The sequence below is a fragment of the Diceros bicornis genome, chromosome 15 (assembly GCF_020826845.1).
Source record: "Diceros bicornis minor isolate mBicDic1 chromosome 15, mDicBic1.mat.cur, whole genome shotgun sequence".
NCBI classification, from domain to species: Eukaryota; Metazoa; Chordata; class Mammalia; order Perissodactyla; family Rhinocerotidae; genus Diceros; species Diceros bicornis.
The window spans coordinates 16,512,496-16,534,152 of record NC_080754.1 but is presented as its reverse complement, the minus strand read 5'-3'; the positions used below and the strand labels follow the sequence as shown (position 1 = coordinate 16,534,152).

General features: G+C 44.7%; 1 protein-coding gene across 3 annotated transcripts; it reads right to left on the bottom strand.

Moving 5' to 3' along the window:
- Positions 1-1,850: 1,850 nt before the first annotated feature.
- On the bottom strand, positions 1,851-20,942 carry TIGIT (T cell immunoreceptor with Ig and ITIM domains). Of its 3 annotated transcripts, none has more exons than XM_058555829.1 (5): positions 19,857-20,942; positions 18,500-18,829; positions 16,229-16,332; positions 3,961-4,189; positions 1,851-2,145 (listed from the first exon to the last, which is right to left on the bottom strand). In XM_058555829.1, the coding sequence occupies exons 1-5, from the start codon at positions 19,918-19,920 to the stop codon at positions 2,132-2,134; spliced, it is 741 nt and encodes a 246-aa protein (XP_058411812.1). In that variant the 5' UTR covers positions 19,921-20,942; the 3' UTR covers positions 1,851-2,131. The 3 variants fall into 3 exon arrangements, with proteins under 3 accessions (XP_058411812.1, XP_058411813.1, XP_058411814.1); XM_058555830.1 differs by having other exon boundaries at positions 3,961-4,186; XM_058555831.1 differs by having other exon boundaries at positions 1,851-4,189.
- Between the last annotated feature and the right edge of the window lie 715 nt (positions 20,943-21,657).

The window sequence follows — 21,657 nt, the reverse complement described above, 5'->3', positions numbered from 1 at the left end:
CAGCATTTTACAGTTTACAAAGACTCAACCACATTATCTTACTTCATCTTCCCAAGAACGTTATAAAGTAGTATTAGTAGTATTAGTAGTATTAGTATCACCATTTTACAAATAGGGAAACATTTGCAATGAGGATTGAGAGGTTGAGTGGCTTATCCAATGTCATGAAGCTAACTGGCAGCGCTGAGCACTTGGAGCAAGTGTCCTGACTGCCAGTCCACAAACCACCATAGCTACTTCTCTTTTGTTCTCTGTGAAATTAATTTGACTGACTTACTTTTAACCCCAGAGGAGAACTTTTAGAATGTTCTTCACAGCATTCTGACATGAAGTCGGAATGACTGTAGTCCAGGGCAAGTCCTGTGATGCAAGTCTATTCCTGCATAACATATACGTTGCAAACTTCTTGATAGTCCTGGCCCTGTTTATGTGAACTTGACCACTGGGCTAGCTCAGATACCTTTTGGGAAGAGTCTGAAATGGATAAATGCACAGCCTGCTTTTGGCTTCATGCTTTGTCTTGATCAAAGAAGGACACAGGAGAATAGAAGAGGACCTCCATGTTTCTTCCTAAAGGTAGCCCTTTCAAATGTGTAACATCTGTAGAGCCATCCAATGGCTTATAAACACACCTTTCTATATTTTCTCCATATGCAAGGCAATTACTAGAATTGTGATGTCTAATGTACTAGCCACCAGTCACAGGTCATTATTTACCTTTAAATTTAAGTTAATTAAATAAAATTTAAAATTCAGTTCCTCAGTTACATTAGCCACATGTCAAGTGCTTAATAGCCACATGTGGCTAGTGACTGCCATATTGGACAACACAGATATAGAACATTTCCATCATCACAGAAAGTTCTATTGGATAGTATTGTCCTAGACTCTACCTTATGCGAAAAAATTCAAACATCAAGGTACATAATTCTGACTTCCAGAAAGCTCAGGGTCTCACACACATAAGGATCCCCTGGGCCTGTTGGCAGGTGTGCTTTGAAGTGGATGTGGGTGATTACTAACTACAGCCATGAAGCACAACTGGAAAGAACCAGAAGACTGAACAAAACTCACACCCACAGCCGACAGCCACAGCCACGCTGCTGATTCCCTCCTCTGTGTGGGGTGTGGCATGCTCACCAGAATGCTGCCATTCGTGTGCAGCACACACAGCCGCCCTGCCTGTCCAGCTCAGCACTAATGGAATCTGTATGAACCTGAGTGTGTGATGATTCATTTCCAGGGCCTCACCAGGTGAGAAGGGATAAGTTATGAAATAAAATTGCATATGAAGGTCCTCTCCACTCGTGAAGACCATCTACCTCAAAGCCTCATGTCTCAAAATTTCTCTTGTTTAGTATAATTCTTTGGATTATAGATCAGACTCTATATGCCCAGGCTTAGAATGTGGAGTGATTGATAAAAAGTAGGAAATCAGTAAATTTATTCCTCCCTGAACTCTCATTCATTGATTCATTTATTCTCCCCTCCTCCTGTCAGAGAATCCAAGAGGAGATCCAAGAGAGCTTAGGGTCTGTTCCTGTCTCCACTCAGTGGTCCCCCACTTCAATCTCCCCTGTGATTCTTCGCTGAATATTTCTCAAAAGACATAATAAGAGGGAAAAGCTTCCTCAAACCCTATTTTGAATGCAACAGAAAGAGACAGAGACCACCTGTCAGAGATAGACACCCCACCCCAGGTACCAGCTTGGCTTGGGTCTAGAGCTGCACAGCCCAATAAAAACATAATGGGAACCATATACGCAATTTTAGACTTTCCAGTAGCTACATTAAGAAAGTAAAAAGAAACAGGTGAAATTAATTTTAATAATATATTTTATTTAACCCAATATATCCAAAAGATTCTCATTTTGACACATAATCAATATTTTTAAATTACTAATGTGATAGTTTACATTCTTATTATTCATATTAAGTCTTTGAAGTCTGGTGTGTATTTCACACTTACAGCACAGCACATCTCAATTTGGACTAACCACATCTCACGTGCTTGATAGCTACACACGAAGAGTGGCTTCCATACTGGACTGCGCGTGTCTCCAGGAATCTGGCTTTTAGGGGATTTTCTTCTTTGGTCCTCCAAGGAAAATCTAGTTCAGTGAATTCCATTTTAAAATTTATTTCCTGTCAAATTCAAATTCACTTTAGTAACCTGACCCATTTACAGTATCTATGGGTCCTTTTGTATTTTTATCACCATCCGAATGGTATTTGTAAACATTTCCAGTTACCATAATCACGTTAAATAACACCCAACTCTCAGTCCAGCCTCGGCCCAATATATCTCTCCACCAAATCAAAACACCACTCTCTTATTGTCATTACACTGTAGCTCATTTCCAACTTGTGAATTGTGTTCTACTCCCAACCAATTTGAACTAGTTTTGCAAGAAAAATGCTGTGAACTGCCTTGGGAAATAGCATTTTACATGCCTCTACCTCTCTTCCAAAGGACTTGGCATTCTGGACAGATTTCAGCTCCTTGCGCTAACTAAATACCTGTTGGGTAGAAAAGTGAGAAAAATAAAAATCCAAAGAGGAGCAGGAGTTGAATTGTCTTCTGGCTCCACCAGCCTAATTCTTAGGGAGCAGGGCAACGCTTCACTTTAACAGTTGGCAAAAGACAGGCTTGCTTCACCTTCTCTCTCGGTTCCTGTGCCCATGAAAGAAAACCAGTCACCTGTAAACCAACCTCCCCCCTCATTCCTCTGAGAGAAGTGGTGGGAGAATAAAAGCCTAAATGCCAGTTGAACAGAAATGAGCAGCTCGGATGCCAGCCCAACGCCTGCACAAAGAGGTCAGGCGTGAATTTAAGGGTTCAGAGAAGCCAGTTTGAGGGTGTTCGTTTTTTAAACCCTCTATCACTCTCTCTTTTTTTCCCTAGGAAAAGTCTCGACTTAAAAATCCAGGTTTTTCTTTTAGTGGAAAGCCGACTCTTTCTTAAAAGGCTCAACGGTAGATTGATAGAGAAAATGTGGATGGATTATGGCCCAAGGTCTAAGATGCAGCTCCTGCACTATTGGTGGACACGCACCATTTCTGTGGCTGGAAGAGCCTAGAGTCTTCTGTATCAAACCATCACTGGACTCTGAGGATATCCAACACACGGAGACTTGAATTGCTTGCCCAGAAAATAAAATCTGAAGTCTTTTTGGTTCCCTTGGTGCCAGGGTCTTCCTTGTGGGGCTTTTAGCTCCCAACTTTAGTTTCTACGAGTCCCCTAGAGAGAACTTCTGCTCTCAGCAGACCAGCCTCACTGTTCCCTTCATCCTCGCAGGCCACCTCACCACAGATAAGCCTATATCTCAACCACCTCACCTTGAACTGACATCTCTTCCCAAAGGCCTGTGTCTTGTATCCTTATCTCTTCACTATCTTTTAATGTAAATGTTGTCTCCCCACTTAACTGTAAGTTCTCACGTGCCTGAGACCCAAGAGCATGGTTTACTCATCCTTGAATCTCCCCATTGAAGCTAGTACCATGCCTTATTCATAAAGTGCCTTGAATGTATGAATGTTCACAAAAATGACAGTGAGAAATGAGATGAGTCTGCAGTCAAACCATAATCATTTTCCACCACAAAACCCTGTAGCCCAAAACCCTGCCCAGTGCTACTAGGAGGAATTCGTTTCTCAGAGCCACAGAATCTGCTCAAACTGCCAGATTCAAAACCAGGTCAAGTTTTTTTTTAACATTGTATTCATAACCAAGACACAAGCTGCTCATCCCGTGTCTGCCACAATGGAATGGAAGGGAAGTGTAGAAGAAACACAGAGAAGAGGATGACATTCATTTACTCAAGTAAAGACACACACACACACACACACACACACACACACACACACACACAGCAGTGATGGAGAGTGCAGATGCTTTTTTCTCCATCTGTGATAGCAAAGACAGGACTGTATCTCCAGAAGATGCCTCTAGGAGCTAACCGGTCTCTGCTGGGAAGAGGAGGCTCCCGATGCTCCTGTAACTCAGGACATTGAAGTAGTCGTGCGGCTCGGCATAGTCCTCTCCCCTCTGCTCTCTGCAGAGGCTGGCAGGCACCGCTTCTGCCTGGACACTGCTTTCAGGGAATGATGGAGCACTGGGACTCCATTCCTCCTGTTCTGATGGTGTCCTGATGCCATTTTCCGCAGAATGGATTCTGAGAGATTTCTTCTAAAAACAAACAAACTACAAAGTGAGTATATGGAGTTGTTATTCAAAAGTTACTCACCAACATGACAGATAGTTAGAATGATCTCCCTCTTCCTTTCTTACACACACATGCAGGCAAACTTACGTTCTTACCAACACTGATTCCCTAATCTTTCGTTTCTCAGCCTTGTCACAGCTAGATTTCGGTACCAACCACTCCACTGAAACTACGCTTATTACACAGGCCGTGTGCCCCACACCCTGGGACTTCTAGTCACTGAGCCTAGTGAGCAACTTTCAGTCCCAGTTCTCTCTTACTCCTTACTGCATCTGAGACTGTAGACCTCTACCTTTTTGAAACGTTCTCCTTCTCTGGCTCCAACGACATCACTCTCTCCTGATACTCCTCCTCCTCCTGTGAATCCCCACCTTCACCTTCAGCCAAGTCTTCTCTTTTCTCTGCTTACACATCAGCTCCCCAAATACAGGGGCTCCCCAAATTTCTGCCCTCTGCTTTCTCACACTCAACACTCTCTGAGTCACTTCATCCATATGTACATCTACCACCATCTGTCCATGGAAGAGTCCCAAATCTCTGTCCAAATTAGACCAGGCTTCTGCCTTGAACTCCAGACCCAGATGTCCACCTGCTAACTGGGCATCACCACCTGATGACCCTCAGCAAGCCCAGGATCAACCCGTCTCACACAAAACCATCATGCTCCCTCCTCCACAAACTGCTCCTGCCCCTGCATTCTCCATTCTGGTTTCTGGCACCAGCAGACCAGAAACCTGGAAGCTAATGTTAAACTTTAATTGGTCATAAGATCCCATCTAATTTTACTCCTAATTAGCTCTGAAATCTCTGCCCTCTTTTCCACCCCTACTTCCATGTCTTATCTCTCACCTGTACTTCCACACTTGCCTGCCTCTAGATTCCCTCTTACCACTGGTCCAACTTCCACATGGCCACCAGCAAAATGATTTTTCAAAAATGGAAGTTGGATCGTGCCACGCCTCTGCCTAAAATCCTTCACTGCCTCCCATTGTCCACAGGAGGGTGCTTAACCTCCTGTAGGAGCCACAGGTGGACCGCAGGGGATTTGTAAAACTGCTTAAATGATATAAAAAACATTGTGTAAGGGTGCATTCTTCCGGGAAGTAAGTCCCTAATTTCACTACATTACTCACAGAAGACTATGCGTGATGTCCCTCAAAATGTCCTTTGTGATTTGGGCACACTCACCTTTCCAGCTTCATCTCCCATAGTGTTTCCTCAACCAACACCCCAACTTCTGGTATAGGGCCTGGGTGCCAGAGAGGTACCGTTTATTGAGAATCTGCTATAAGCACACACTGGGCTAGCTTCTTTATGTAATCTCAGCAACAACACTACGGAAGTTTCTACTTTTGAATGAGGTAGTAGGCACAGCCAGGTGAAGTCATTTGCCCAAGGACGAATCCAGTTCTGACTTGGGTTCGTCTGACTCCAGGCCATGCTCTTTCTCCTCAGTCAAGTTGCCTCTCGTCTTGCACCTTCTTGAATGCCATGCACTGTTTCCTGCCTCCCCGATTTTGTATATGCTACACCCATTGTCCCTTCCCCACAGTTCCCTGAAAAGTTATCTGCTCATTCCTCCAGAATCAGCTTCACAGCATATTGTCCAAAAAGCCTTCTCTGACCCTTCCGGGAACATTATGTTCTTCCTATGTGCTAGAATATGGTCCTAGAGGTTCTCTGTTGTAACATTCAGTGCTGTCTGAAACTTACTGATTTACCCTTCTGTCTTCTCCAGGCCCCAAACTTTGAGTTCCCTGAGGGAAGAATCCAAGCTGTATTCCTCTTTGTAAACTCAGAGCCCATAACACATGCTCAAAATATGTCTTAGGACTGAAATGCGTGCACACACACACACACACACACACACTCTTCCTCAGCTCCATACCTAAAAGAACAGGATTTTCTAAATCGAAGTAGGAACTCCTGGTCAGACAACTACAATTACACTTATGGGACAACAGGACAGACAGCGAAATCTGTTTGCAACAATCAAGGATGTGAAGTCAGCCGTCACATCTATATGAGAGCATCAGAGGTGAGGGTTGTGCTAAGGCAAGGAAATTGAAGAACAGCAGGCGCAAGCAGGATGGCAGAAGAGGTGCCTAATGACACCCAGTGCAAAGCTGACACCCTCTTAGCCTTACTGAGACTGCTCTAAAGCATGTCACTCACCCCTACCATAGGTCTGAATGACAGAATCACAAAGAATCACACACAGGCTTGGAAAATAACAACAAGCACAAACCAAACCTCATTCTGCCCGCCCCCCCCACTTCTTCCAGGATAGGAAACAGCAGCATCACCATTGGCTAGTGTCAAGCTGAGCAGTGCGCACATGTATGCAGGGAGGCTGGAAGGGAGGGTGGATGGGGCCGCATGGATGTGCACCATAAACAAATATCAAAAACTAGGGGTGGCAAACACTGCAGGCCCTGAGGAGCTGGGCCTAGAGAGAGGCCACAGTTCCAGAAGCACACACATGAGTCAGGAGGTCACGCCACATGCACTGTCCCATTCATGCCTTTTCAGTAGATGTGGCTGCACCTTACCGTAGGTATGAGGAAAAGGGTGGTTATCAGAGATCAGGACGATGGTGTGCTTAAAGGACTACATCCCTAGATGCAACTCAATCCATTTTGGCAATATGAATATCCAATTCTTTCTCGAAGAACTGACTGTGACCTTTTGTGTTGGTGTGTTCTTGTTCCCATTCTTAGACTGGCCACCCTTGCCTTGGAATCTTAAGACTATTTGGCTTCCAAAAGTCCTCTGGGAAATGCAAAAATGCCTGAGATGGGTCCCTCAGCTGTTCCGTTTTCATTCCCTCCCTCTGTAATTGTCATCAGTGTAAAAAACAAGTCTGGAATTAAGGCACTGATGTTGTCCTAAAGGACCAAAGGGAGCTACGGCGACTGCAGCTGGGTCCTGCCAGGACAGACATTGCTCTCTGGGAGGACGTGAGGAAAACAGACAGTTGGCAGTCATTATCCTGGAGATGGACATACTCATCTCTCCTTTCCCTCACAGAAGGTCCCTGCGGCACTTTTCCCAATAGCTGCTTAGCAAATTATATTCATGCATTTAGTCATAATAAATCCATGCAATATAAATATTTATTGATCACCAGGTATTATGAGGTGCTATAGTACATAAAATTTATGCTAATTTTAAGAAATAAATAATAGTTATTAATACATGCTTGGAAAAATACCAAGTGCCTTACATGAGTTATTTGACTTAAGTTTTCCCACAACCCTATGAGGGCAGCACCATCATTATTCCCATTTTACAGATGAGGAAGCTGAGGCTCAGCAAAATTAGGGGACGAAGCTACTCAAGCGGTAGACCCAGGATCCAAACCTAGATCTGCCTGATTCCAAAGGCCATGCTCTTAAATGATGCCAGCTACTGGCTCTCGGGGTCTGTAGAGTACGCTACGGATGCTCTGCTCAGATTCTCTCTACCTGGCCAGGGTTCCCATTCCCCAGACACTGGGAGTATAGGCTGTGAACAGCTCCTAGCTGCCCCTTCGCTGAAGAATTTCTCTTGAGCCCTCCTTGGTGAGCAGCCAGCAGTCAATGACTGACTGAGGTGGGCTTCAAAAGGCCAGCTCCCTGCTTTGAGATGCGGCCAACTTTACACACAGTTCTTGCTTCAGGCACATCTCCAGCTGAGATCACATCAAGCTGAGCTTTCTTCCCTTAGCCCTACTCTGCTTCCTTCACTACCCTTCATCTGACAGCCCGTCCTGATAAATCCGTCTCACCAGAATTCCCATGTCAGGCTCTATTTCTGGAAACCTGATCTAAAACACTTGTTCCTGGGACAGGCCCTAGAAGGCAGACCCTAAGGATGGGATTGTGGAGGGGAATCCTTCACCAGCTGGATGGGAATATTGACCCCACCACTGGTGGTGAAGTGGGATGGGACACAGACAGAGGGGATCATGAGCTGGTGCAACATCTCTGACATTTGAGAAGTATGGGGTAAATAGTGATGATTAGGACTGTGGGATTGGGCGACTTTTACTAAATTCCACTGATACACTGAGGAGAGAAGACGAAGACGGACAGGCTCAAGATCTATCAGCATCTGAAAGCAAGTGTGAGAGTCAAAGCTCCTCCTTGGAAGCATTTAAAGAAACCTCACCCCCAGCACTGAAAACCAGGCACAGGACCTAATTGTACGAGAGTCAGAACTACAAAGAAGGTGGATTCTAAGCCTGAGCAAGTCTCCGATGCCAAAATCAGGGTCTTGGTAGGAAAGGAGGAATCTTTGTGACTTGGGAGGAGGACCTCTGGGTAGATGGACTTGAGAGCCTTGAGCCACCTGCTTCTCTTGTATCATCCGGAGCTGCAGAAGTGGCCCACTCCCCCTAGATGGGAGATGGGGCCCTGTCAGGACCTCTACCTCCTCTACTGGCCATTGGCCCCATAATTAGGGTAAAATCGCAGCCTACCCTAACAGAGGGAATGCTAAGCATGTTAAGGGAGGAAAGAGCTTATAACTAGGACCTGACTAACATGTACTGGCAGGAACCGGGAAAGCATGTTTGGGAGTGAATCCTGAGGGTGATGGGTCAGGGCTGGGTGAAAAGAATATGAGACTGAATGAGGGATAATTTGTTGATATTGGAACACATCCCATGACTCAAGATTTAACACCCTCACAAGGGCCCCAGGAGACAAGTCTAATATACTGCTGTCAATAAAGAGGCCAACACTGCTTTGGCAAACTATGGAAGAAAGAAACAAAACTCTCAGAGAAGTGACAATGCTATAATGGACCCATGTAAAATAATAAGAAACATATATAGTGGTCTCTACCCCCAGTTCCTTCTAATACTTGGTCTTTAACCCCAGTTCCTGACACAGACCTCCTTAAATCCCTATAATTTCCTGAGTAATAGAAATGTCTTACACAGGGCTCCTAAATCCCTTTGAATTTTCTGGGTGATAGGGGTGTTTCTCGTTCTAATGAGGCAACTTTTGATGGACTCCTTAATGGAGACTGGTTACTAGAAAGACCAAACCATGATTAGAAGCTTGGAATTTTCAATCCTATCCCCCATTCTCCAGAGACGGAAGGGAGCTGGAAAATAGCATAATAATCAATTATGCCTACATGGTAAAGTCTCCATAAAAAACCTAAAAGTATGGGGTTCAGAGAGCTTCCATGTTGCTGAACACATCCACATGCCAGGAGGGTGGCACACCCCAACTCCATGGGGACAGAGGCTCCTGTGCATTGGATCCTTCGAGACCTCACTCTATGTATCTCCTTCATCTGGCTAGTCATCTGTATTCTTTATTATACAACAAACCAGTAAATGTAACTAAGTGTTCCCCTAAGTTCTATGAGCTGTCTTAGCAAATTATCAAATCCAAGGAGGGGGTTATGGGAAACTCAATTTATAGCCAGTCAGTCAGAAGTACAGGTGACAACCTGGGATTTGCAATTGGCGTCTGAAATGAGAGTGGTCTTGTAGGACTGAGCCCTTAACTTGTGAGATTTCCAAGTAGATAATGTCAAAACTGAATTGATTGCAGGACACCCAGATGATGGAGGAGAATTGGTCAGTGTGGGAATAAACCCACACATCTGGTGTGAGAAGTGTTCTGTGCAGTGTTAAGAATAGAGAAAAGGAAAAAAACAGAATTTTTCCTGATATAACTACTAAATCAGGGATTGGCAAACTAAGGCCCATGGGTCAAATCTGGCCCACCATGGATTTTTGTAATGCCCATGAGCTAAAAATGGTTTTTATATTTTTAAGCAGTTAAAAAAATTCAAAAGAAGAATGACATATGAAAATTATATGACATGTGAAAATTACATGAAATTCAAATTTCAGTGTTATAAAGGCTTATTGGAACACAGCCATACTCATTCATTTATATATTGTCTATGGTGCTTTTATGCTACAATGGCAGAGTTGAACTGTTGCAACAAAGACTGGGTGCCCCACAAAGCCTAAAAGACTTACTACCTGGCCCTTTATAGAGAAACTTTGCCAATCCTTGTACTATATAATTTTAAAAATCCAACGTTGATTATGTTTCTAGGGAAGATCCAGAGGACATGCTATGGTGGAAAGGAATGGGCTGATGAGGGGACACCAGCATCATTGAGAAGCTCAGTGGTTTCTCTCCTCTGTAGGCTGGAGCTGAAGTAGGAAATGCTTTTATGGAACTGGATCTCTAGTAGCAACAGGGATGTGGAGATCCCAAAATGATAGAAGGGCAGGTGGCAGCATGTAAGAAACAAAGTAGATGTAATTAACGCAATGGCAGCCAAGGAAGCCTGACCCATGGGTATATTAAGATGGCTAATAAAGCAAGTGTTCCTAGGAGAAATATAGATGAACAGAGTATTGCTTATATATATAATCAAGTGATTAAGAATACATGAGAGAAAGCTGAGGCCAGCACCCCAATGGAAAGTCAAGACCTCTTGCCCAGGTTCCAGGTCTATGAACAGTACTGGTGTGGATATTATTCGTTCACCCCGTCAACTCTACTCTCCAACCTAGTGCATCGTATTCTGTGCCCTAAGAAAACTGAACTACATGTACTTCATCAGTGGGTTCCCTTGCTCTCTGGCTTGAGTTTGGATTCAGCCAATGCAGAGCAACAGTAGGAGAATGGAGAGAAGGGGAGTGAGGTGAGGGTATATATTCCCTCGGCATGCTCTCTGCAAGGTGGCTGTGGACTGGCTGTGACCTTCCATCCAAGATTAAAGCGCTTCTCAAGGTGGTCCCCTCCATACAACTCTCTCTTTCCAGGTTCTGGTAATCACCCTTTCCCCTTTCACTGAAAGAACTAGGAGTGGTAACAATACACTGCTACACTCCCCCTTATGGTTTTCTTATATGCTGCCCAGTCCTTTGTAAATCTCCTTATTGAACTGTCCTCAAACTACCCAACTTGAGAGTACTTTGTGTTCCCTGCTGGACCTTGAATGATACGACTATAAAACGCATTTGAGCAAGGAGAGAGAAAAGATGGGAGACTATAGACAAAGTACATGAAAGAAGCAGAGGGCCTGAAATTAGACAGGCAGCAGTGGAAATGTCAAAGAGGGGGCTGGTGAATAAAACATTATAGAAGGGGAGCCACAGGACTTGATAGCTACTGGACTCTCTCTTTTCACCTTTTCCCCATCTCCTACACAAAATGACCAAAGTTAGTCTGGGTTACTGGCATGAAAATTAACCAGTCTTAATCCTTAATAAGAAAATTTGTTCTGCTGTTTCTAAAGAGCCTTCCATACTTCCATTCCAGAACTGTAGAACACTGGTGACAACAGAGGACATCTGTTCACCAAACATGATAGCTGCTCCCTTCCAAGCTCAGAAAGCAATCGTCATTCTCTTCACCTCTCCCCTCTAGTCAATCACTTCTCTTATCCTCATTTCCCCCAGTGGTTTCATTTCCTAATCATGTCTACTGTGATAGCCAAGACAAAAATGAAAATACTATGGGTCATTGGCTTCTTCCATAGCATGAGCCACATCTCAGCCACTGCTGGATCTCCAGCACACTGTTCAACCATGTCTGTTGAATGATAAAGAATAAGTGGCCACATGTCTATGAACCAGGTAGGTCATCAGTCTCAACATTTGCCTCGTAAACCAAGAAGTGAGGGTTTGAACCATGTGACAACAGAGATTTTTGCAGGTAAGTTGGTGGACCGAGGAGTCATCTGCTGGTGTAAGACCATATGTAGCTTTCACCTATCACGTGAGCTTTCCTACCATCTGGAGGATCTCTTTAATTCTCTCTGGACCATATTAGCAAGATCCAACAGGTGCTTCAAGAACTGTTAGACCCATGACTGGAGAAGACCTGGGAAATTTATAACTCACAGAAGGGAACATGACTTTGGCTCTGTTACCAAAATACGTTTCCCCATCCTCGCTCCAATCTGTTCTCAGTGAAATAAAGTTAGAGTAAGGGTTCTTGGACTCTCTTCATTTGTAGATCTGGCTAAAGATAGAATGTGTGTCAAACAGAGCATGTTATTGTTACATAAATACCCTTGTTATTGATGGTAGTTAAGGAAAACAAAATAGGTTTATCTACACAGAAAACGAAGAGAATTTAAGATGTAAAGTATTAGGCTAAAAGTTCAAGATTAGTCACTGAGAACAGATATGAGTATGCAGGAAAAGTAGAATTCCACAAGCAGAATTAACAGTAGGAAAATATACACAAAGGGATCAAGGCAGGGATATAGAATTCCAGCTGTTTAAAATGCAAGTATCATGAGGTCTACGCAGAAGAACATGACAATGGCACTTTCTTATTAAGCAATTCCAGTTTGTGTAATTTATCCTAACTTTGAGGCCTGGAGAGGGAAACAGGTCTCTATGGTCTTTAGGGGAGTGACAAGAGTTTAAAAAGTCAAATAGATGTTAAATAAGAAAGAAGAGAAAATCAAAGAATGCTCTATTTCTAGAAGAGGGAGAAAGAGAGAAAGAGGGCAAGAACTCACAATCAGCAAGCAAGATGGAACCAGAGCCTAAGAACACAAAGCTGTCCAAATCTTCACCCCCTCTCTGCGACTGGCAGTGACCCAGCCAGATGCAGGCTAAGTGGCTGGTCAGGAATCAGGCATAGTGGGACTAGAACTCAGGTGGGGGGGTCTTGACTCAATATAGCCCAAGGTACAGAGTGGATGGGCTAGCTAAGCCTGCCCTGCTTGTAAAAGTCAACCTTTGAAAGCTGATAAGAAATACAACATCAAGGAGTTCTGCTTCTGCTAGAATTATGATTGACTATGTTGCTTTGAGCCAACACTTCCACCGAGAACAGCTAAAAAGTTGAAGCAAATGTTAGAAACAGCTATTTGTAGTAATCAGAGATCTACAAAATCAGTGAGGAATTTGTGGGCTGGGCAGCAAGATCCAAAAGAAGGAAGCCCAGAGAGATGAGATGAGCATTTGGGGACATTTTCTCTGGGAGGCAATTGCCTGCAAGTTATGGCTGAGAGGCTAATACAGCAGATAACACAGAGCTTATGGCTGGATGGACAAAATTTGGAGTTTGGAAACCACCAAGGAGAGGAGACTTCGGCAAACACCACTGGCTTTTAGTTGAGTCCCCAAAGGACTACACTCTATGAGTAAGGAAGCACTAGAAATTAAGTCCAGCTTTACATCCTCTCACTACTGATTTAATTAAGGTGACTTGGGAATGAATGTGCCTCCAGAGTAGTCACCTGATAGAAGCAAAAAGGAATCCTCTCTGGAGGAAAATGATATTATCTAGAGCCTCATAGCTTTCCATGTAGAATATACAGCACTCAATGAAAAGTAACCAGATGGTCAAGAAGACAAGATAGGAGCAAAAATACCAACATTAAAAGACCCACAGAGGACCCAATTAATAGGATTATCAGGCACAAACTTCAAGATAACTATAATTAATATTTTCAAAGAATTAAAAGACAAGATTGAGAATTTTGGAGGACTGTAAACTATTCAAACAAAGAACAAAATGGAAGTCCCAGATCTGAAAAATACAATAACTGAAATTAAGAAGTTAATGGATGGGTTTAACAGAAGATTAGATACATCAAAGAAAATACTTCGTAAACTGGAAGGTATATCAAAAGAAAACATCCACTCTAAAATTTGATGAGACAAGTGGATGGAAAATACAAAAAAAGAGGATAAGAAGAGACATGGGGAAAAGTCAAAATGTTGAAAATACCTGTAATTAGAATTCCAGAAGAAGAGGAAAACAAGGATGAAGACGTAATATATGAAGAGACAATAGCCTGGAATGATCTAAAACCGACAAAAGACATTAAGCCACAAGTTCAAAAAGCTCGCCAAACCCCAACAGAATAAATACAAAGACAGTTATATCTAATTATATCACTGAACAATTGCTGAACACCAGAGAAAGAAATTTTTTAAAGAACCACAAGAAAAAAACATAACTTCAAAGAAGCAAAAATAAGCCTCTCACACAGTTTCTCAACAAAAATAGAGGAAGCCAGAGACAAAGGAATCGTATGTTCCGTGTGCTGAAAGATAGTAACTGCCATCATGGAATTCCATATCCAGCAAAACAAATACACCATTTTCACACTAAGGAAAAATACAGAGATTTTCAGACAAACAAAAACCAAGATAATTCATCCCCAGCATACTTGCACAAAAGGAAATATTAAAGAATATTCTTTAGGTAGGAGGAAAATGACCCTAGTTATACGAGAGGACATGCAAGAAGAAATGAAGAGTAACAGGGTAAATCTAAGTGAATTCTGACTCACAAAACAAGAATAATTTCTTTTGGGGTTTAAAATGTGGAAAGAACTAAAATACTGGCAATAATAGCAAAAGTTGAGGAGGTAGGTAAAAAGAGTTAATGTGTTCTAAGGTTCATGCATAATCCAAGAAATGATTAAAGTACTAATATATATTAGACTTTAATAAGTCACAGGCATATTTTGTAATCTCTAGTGTAACCACTAAAAGAATAACAAGAAAAAATGTATAACTACCAAATAAATCTTTTTAATAATAAAAAGTACTTAATTCAAAAGATGGCAAGAAACATGGACGGACCTTGAGGGTATTACGCTAAGTGAAATAAGTCAGACTGAGAAAGATAAATACCATATGACTTCACTCATATGTGGAAGATAAACAAACAAACAAACACGTAGATACAGAAACCAGATTGTTGGTTACCAGGAGGAGGGAAAAAGGGATAAAGGGGCACATATATATGGTGACAGATGGCAACTAGACTTTTGGTGGTGAACACCATGCAGACTATACAGAAGTTGAAATACAATGATGTACATCTGAAATTTATATGTTATAAACCAATGTGACTTCAATAAAGAAATAAATAAAATTTTAAAAATAACTATATTTTAAAAAAGGTGGCAAGAAAGAATAGGAGGAAAAAAACAGGCAAAACAAATAGGAAAAAAAAAGGTGGTAGCTGTAAAGCCACATGTTTCAGTAATAACAGCCCCAAGTACATAGTGCAGAGAGAGTAACATCAGGGCTACAGAGATGAGTTGTTACTTGAGTGGAACCAGAGCTGGAGGGACAGTGCATCAGGAACCAGGGAGACAGATCTAGGATGAGGTGGAAAACAATGTTGGGAATCACAGGCTTGCATTCCCCAGAATGTTTGTTTGGTGACGTGAATTAAGGCAACCTGGGATGGCTTAAAAGGCCCAAGAGGGCAGACAAAACAAGGAGTGGAGATTCTTTCACTCATCCTAATCAACAGCTACCAGTCTATGACACAAGGATGTTGATATATTTCTGCATTGTTAACAAAGCTTTCACATGCAACATGCCGCCTGTTCATCACAACTCTGCGATACAAAGCAAGCAGAATCATAATCACCATTTTGTACATGAAGAAATGGAGACCTGGAATATTATCAACTTCCCTATGATCACACACCCAACGCTGAGGTTAGAGACTAAATCTTCCAGTTCCCCATCCAGGACCCTTTCAGCCATGTGACCTGTTAAGCTAGAATAACAGAGGATTTACATCCTACTGTTGTTGCTATGCACCTTTTACCCCTAAATTTTTGTAGTGTTTATTTCTTATCCTGCAAAAGTGCCGGGTAGCCCAGCACTCCTGAAGCGTTGCTAAAATTGAATGAGCTGATGTATAAAAATCCCTAGCATAGGAGCAGATACCCAAGAGGCATCAAACTCATAGCAGATAAGTCAAAGTCTCAGAGGAGTGGCTTAAGGGACAGGCAAGAACTGGGAACTGTAGCTGACGGTAAGATGGGGAGGATACAAGTCCAACCTTTCAGGAGCTTTCAGACCAGGGAGAGGACAAGAGAACAGCATAAACAGCTTCACTAGGAGGCAGAGCAAGGACCATGAGAAAGGCACAAAGAGCAGTGGGGGGATCACATCTAGGCCTGACAGAAAGGGGACCCGAAAGGACCAGGGTGGCAGGGGTGGACTGCCCATGCCTGAGATGCGCAGCCAGAGTCATTACCTTTCTGGCCAGTGAGACCACAAGGACTGCTGTGCAGATGACCGCCACCACTGCGGCCATGGCTCCAAGCAATGGGATCTGGATCCCAGCGCTGTGCTCAGCCACTAGAAGGAGGACAAAAACAGAGGTGAGTGGGCAGAGGCCAGAAGCACAGGGCAGCCATTCCCCAGGGAAGCCTCAGCGTCAGGGCACAGAGGTGGGGATCGGCCAGGCCTTTCTCTAACCACAGGACTGTAGTCCTAAAGCCCAGCTCCTTGGACAGCAGACCTTCTGCCTGGCCCACCATGAAATCAGTCACCAATCTCTCAAGCAGAGGTGCGCCTCACACATTTCACACCAGAGCAGACCCATTGTTAACACTCCCTTCCTCTATTCGACAAAACCAGTTTCAGTAAAAATCATGAAATGAAACAAATAATAACGTCCAGGAAAAAACCCAGAAAGTGAACTCTTTCTTTTATTAAACTTCATATTTATAATCATGCTAGTAAAAAAAAGTTTAAAATAAAATTAATATTAAAATACAAAAAAGAAAAAACCATATAACCTTTCACCTTAGGCCTGTCACACTTATCCCAGTGAGGCTGTGAGACCCTGGAGGGAGGAAGGTTCTAGGCTTTATCCTTGGCTGTTTTCCCAGCGCCTGGCACACAGCAGGGGCTTAACAAATATTTGTGACATGAACTAAAGCATGAACAAGGGAATTTCTATTAGGACATAAAATGTAACTGGAAAGAGGAAGAGGCAGGAAGGGCATTTTGAAGAGATGAGTGATATTTGATTCAACAAGAGTGTGAGAGAAACGGGACAATTGCCCAGATCTGTGCTGTGCTGTAGGTGTAAGGTTCCCAGGCTGCTTCATCCCATTCCCACCTCCTTCCCAGGAGCTTGGGCAGAACCCAGGAGTTCAGGAAAGTCTTGAAAGGAGACGGATGTAGCCGAGGCCAGGCCCTCTTCCCTCTAACCAAAGGCTTAGATTGCCAGAAAGGTGGCTAAGAGATGCAGTCACTCAGGATAAGGGCAGTGCCCACGGCACCCACACAGTACCAGGAGAGGAAGGGGAGCCCCAATTCCCCAGAATGTGTTCCTCCTGCCCTGAGGATGCAGTCCTCCACTTTGGCCACAGGTGGGAAGAAGGCAGACAGGGGGCAATGGGGTCATAGAGAACACAGCTGCAGGGGGTCAGAGGAGCTGCAGAGGGCTGTCCATAGAACCAGAAAAGGTTCTTACTGCACCCTGCATGGGCCTTGGTGGGAGCCTGCCAAGAAGTAGCCTTTGAAAAGAAACTCTAAGGTAACCTTTTATCTTCCCAGTTTGCACATATTTTGCTAACTCATAAAACTTGATCTCCAACACAACTGATAGCTCTGAGGGCATGGTTTAGTGGAACCAGAGCACTGGCATTAAAATCAGCCCTACCGCTCTGAGCACCACCAAGCTTCAACTTCCACCTCCATCCAACAGTCAAATGGGAATCGGATTCACAGCTAAAACTTGCTTACTTAGTGCTTACCACGTTCCAGGCACTGAGGGAAGGGCATTTTCTTGTAGTGAGTAATTCAGTTCTACTTTAGCACCTCATCAGGTCTTACATCAGCCCTCATTTCACAGATGAGAAAACTGATGAGAAATGCTAAGTAATCTTGTGTGAGGTCAACAGCAGCACCAGGATGGGGACCCAGGCTGTCTGGCATTGGTCTGAGCCCATCGGCACTCTGCTGTGCTGTCTCTAAGGTATGATAATAATCCTTCCCACCTTCCAAAGAACTGGTTTAAGTGTCCAGGTGGATAATGAATGTGACAGCATTTTGAAATATGAAGTCCCACATAAATGTAAATTATTGGACATTTACACACTGTACACTGTGCTCTAATCCTTGATCAACTTAAGGGCTAATTCTAATTTGCATGATTGATACTAAACCAATGAATGGGAACCCTTCCCAAATGACCTTAACAACCGGTCTTCCTCACAAATGTACATAAGATGTGCTCCTTACCCAAGACAGTGGTTCTCAATCCCGGCTGCACATTTGAATCCCTGGATCCCTGAGGATGCTTTTAGAACCTATCACACTTGGGCTCTGCCCCTAGAGATTCTGACTGAATTGGTCTGGGATGGGGCACCAGCATCAGGATCATTTAAAAGCTCCCAGGTGATTCGAATGTGAACCAGTGTTGAGAGACACTGCTCTGCAGAGTGTTTGGGAGGAACGCATTTTCTACCCTAGAGGATGAGGTTCCTCAGCCACCCTGCTCCAGAGGGCATACCTGAGCTTTGCAGGACCTCCAGAAAGAGTGTCCCTTTGTAAATCCCGTCAGGGTAGGTGTAATAGATGCAGAAGTACTCCCCTGTGTCGTTCACGGTCAGTGACTGGAGGGTGAGGCTCAGGTTGGGGCCCGGGGCCACTCGCTCCTTGAAGGCTGGGTAGATGTGCCACCCGAAGCTAGAATGATGCACGGCCAGAAGATGGTCCCGCTGCTCCCAGTTGACCTGAGTCACTTTGGCAGCAGTGGAGGAGAGCTGACACTGTAAGGTAACAGAGCCACCCTCCTCTGCAGAAATGTTCCCCACTGTTACTATTCTGCCTGTCACAGCTCCTAGGGAAGGGAAAAAGCACGCATGAGTCCTGGGTCACACACAGCTGGCCTTGAATGTTCCCGTAGAAATTCCAAGGGGCTTTGAGACCAGAATTGGTATTTGGAGTGATAGTCTCTCCAGTCCATCCTGTCACTCTCCCAGGTAGACTATAATTGCTACACAACGTAGCCCTTCACCCTCTAAGGGTATTCTGCTGTAATATAGTTTCACGACGAGCTCATTGACTATTTCCGTATACTTTATTTTTGTTTCCCTATCTAGAACATAAGCCCTTATCAGCCACCACGTCTGTTTTATTGTACTTCCAGCAGCTGGTCCTATGCTGGGCACATTATCCTTTGAAATAAAACCTGGCTGTTTGGTTGACTGTCATTTGGGGCACCTGGAAAAATCTTCAGGAAAGCCACAAAATCCAAAAAAAGGAGCCTTGGAGACAAACTCAGTTTCTTCCAGGCAAAACCACCCTCCTCAGCGCTGACCACCCCCGGCACCCGTGGGCACACCCTCAGACGGTTCAGAAAGCAACAAATACTAAATTATACTATAGTTTTTAAATATTTGTGCCCCCCTCAGAAACATTTGTCTATGATTTTTAATATAGAAGGAAACCGATTTAACATAATTTCAGTCTATAAGGGTAGAATCTCTGGAATCTGTGAAGAAGACATTTTTGACCCACAGAAAACGTACAATGTTTTTCTAGAAGCTTCCTCAAGGACAGAAGAAAGGACAGTGCAGCAGGAGTGAACTTCTACAGGCAAACTGATCATTCCTCCTCCTCAGTCCCTTTTTCTGCGCCTGCTTCCTTTCTCGGGTTGGCTGGTCAGGAACCCCTAACCCCAAGGGTTAGCTTATCTGCTGCCTGAAACAGAACTGCTCCTTCTTCTCAGAGATCACCTTTTCTCACACAAGGGGACACAGGACTCTGAAAACTGTGTTTCCTTCCTCAAGAAAAATGTGGCATTCATTCCCAGCCAGCCCTTTCCTCCTCCCTGCTCTTCCTCCTTCTCCAGTTCCAGGCCTTACCTGAGGCGGGGAGGGGGGCCTGCCTCAGCCCCTGGGCCCAGATCAGGAGGAGACACCACTGCATGCTTCTGCCCAGAGGGCCTACAGGAAGCAAATGTGGCCTCTTCTGCCACCGAAACTGGCCGACTGCAGATGGTGGTGAAACTGAGCCTATGAGGAGAGAGGGTCTCGGAAAAACCGAGTTCAGCAAAAACAATGTCGCAGACAGATAAAACTCTCGACAAGTACGTAAACTGCATAGGGCGAGCCACAAGAAAGACCATGAAGGAACACATCAAAAAATAAACAAAAATGTGGTTAGAGGTACAATGGTCTTTGGATTACTATTAGTCAATCTACTGTTTTTAAGTTCTGTCACAATGCACTTTTTTTTTTTATCAGTCTTTATCTAACGAGCTCAAGGGCATCTGTGTAATGCTCAAGATGCTGAAGAACCTGTTACCCACGGGGTTCACCGGGCTCGCTGGTATGGCCACCCACTCAGCAGTGGCCACAGCCAGAGCTGAGCAGCACAGCTGTGAGGGGCAGGTCTGGACTGAGAGCTCCCAGGGCCACTCTGAGCCCCTGCAGTGCAGGGTGACCTCTGTGATCAGTCAGGAGCTGACTCACATTTCCACTTAAAAGCTCTAAAAGGAGCCACCATATTTTTTCTCCCCCGACTTTTGAGGTTGTAGGCTAGGCAGCTCTGGCTGGCCTTGAGGCTGCTGGGTGGCTGTAGGTGCTGGGGAAGGGAATCCATTTGCCTGTAAATGGGGAAGAAGTGCTGGCCTAGAATGTAAGACACTCCCCAGGCTCCTCCAGTCCTTCCACAGCCCAGCCCTCCCCTCGTCCTGCAAGACCCACACCAGCCCACAGCCAACTCCACCGGTTCCAGTCAGAAACCTGTGACCCGGCACAGATCCCAGCACTGGACAAAGGGGGCTGAGAGTGGTCGCTCTTTCCACAGGCCTGAGACTTGTCCCCAGGAAACACCACCTAGGGTTCTCTCAGGGCAGAGCCCAATCTCTCAGCAGTGTCTTTGAGATTCCGCCTATCCAAAGTCTTCCCTCTGGCTCAGCAGTGGTGGGTGAGCTTCTGGGATATCACAACTGTCTTCTCCCTCCTCTTCCCCGCCTCTAATCAAGTGCAACATCCTGCAGCTGCAAGGCTGTGACCTCAGCCAAGTGCTCCCACTCTCTGCCTCGTGGACTGGCGCCTCCTGGTGGTGGGCTGTCTTGTGGCCAAGGGGGCAAAGAGACCCCTGACCCCTGCAGGTCCACAGAGGGCTGAAGGAGCAGGGAGACAGGAAGCAGGGGAGAGAAGGGTACACGGCTGCTCAAGGCATCCAGAAGAGCCTGCCCTGTGTCCCCTCACCCCCATCCACCATCTGCCATAGCAAAGCCACCTCACAGTGGAGCCATCTAGCAGTGGGCAGGTGTTCCAAAGCCTCTTGTGGTGAGAGCTGCCTCAGAAAATCAGACTCAACGCGTGAAAGGAATGTCTATGACCTGAGGCTTTCTAATAAGTCTGTGAGCCATGGGGCTTGTTGGCTGAAACTGACTCAAAGCGAATGCAAATGGGGAGAATTTGGGGTGGGGTTGCTGACTATTGTTAGTTCAAACTCCCTCTGTGAGGTGACTCTGAGGACCTCCCAGACAAAGGCTGCCAAGGACTTCAGTGGACTATGGGAAATTCTTTTGCCTTCCCAGCTGTGAAAATAGGACAGAGACCCCCCCCCCGCCCCGCCCGGGAGAGGTTGGAATGCAGAGTGAGAAGGAAAGTCTTGAGGAAGAAGCCGCTGACCTCTCCTCAGCTTAAGCCT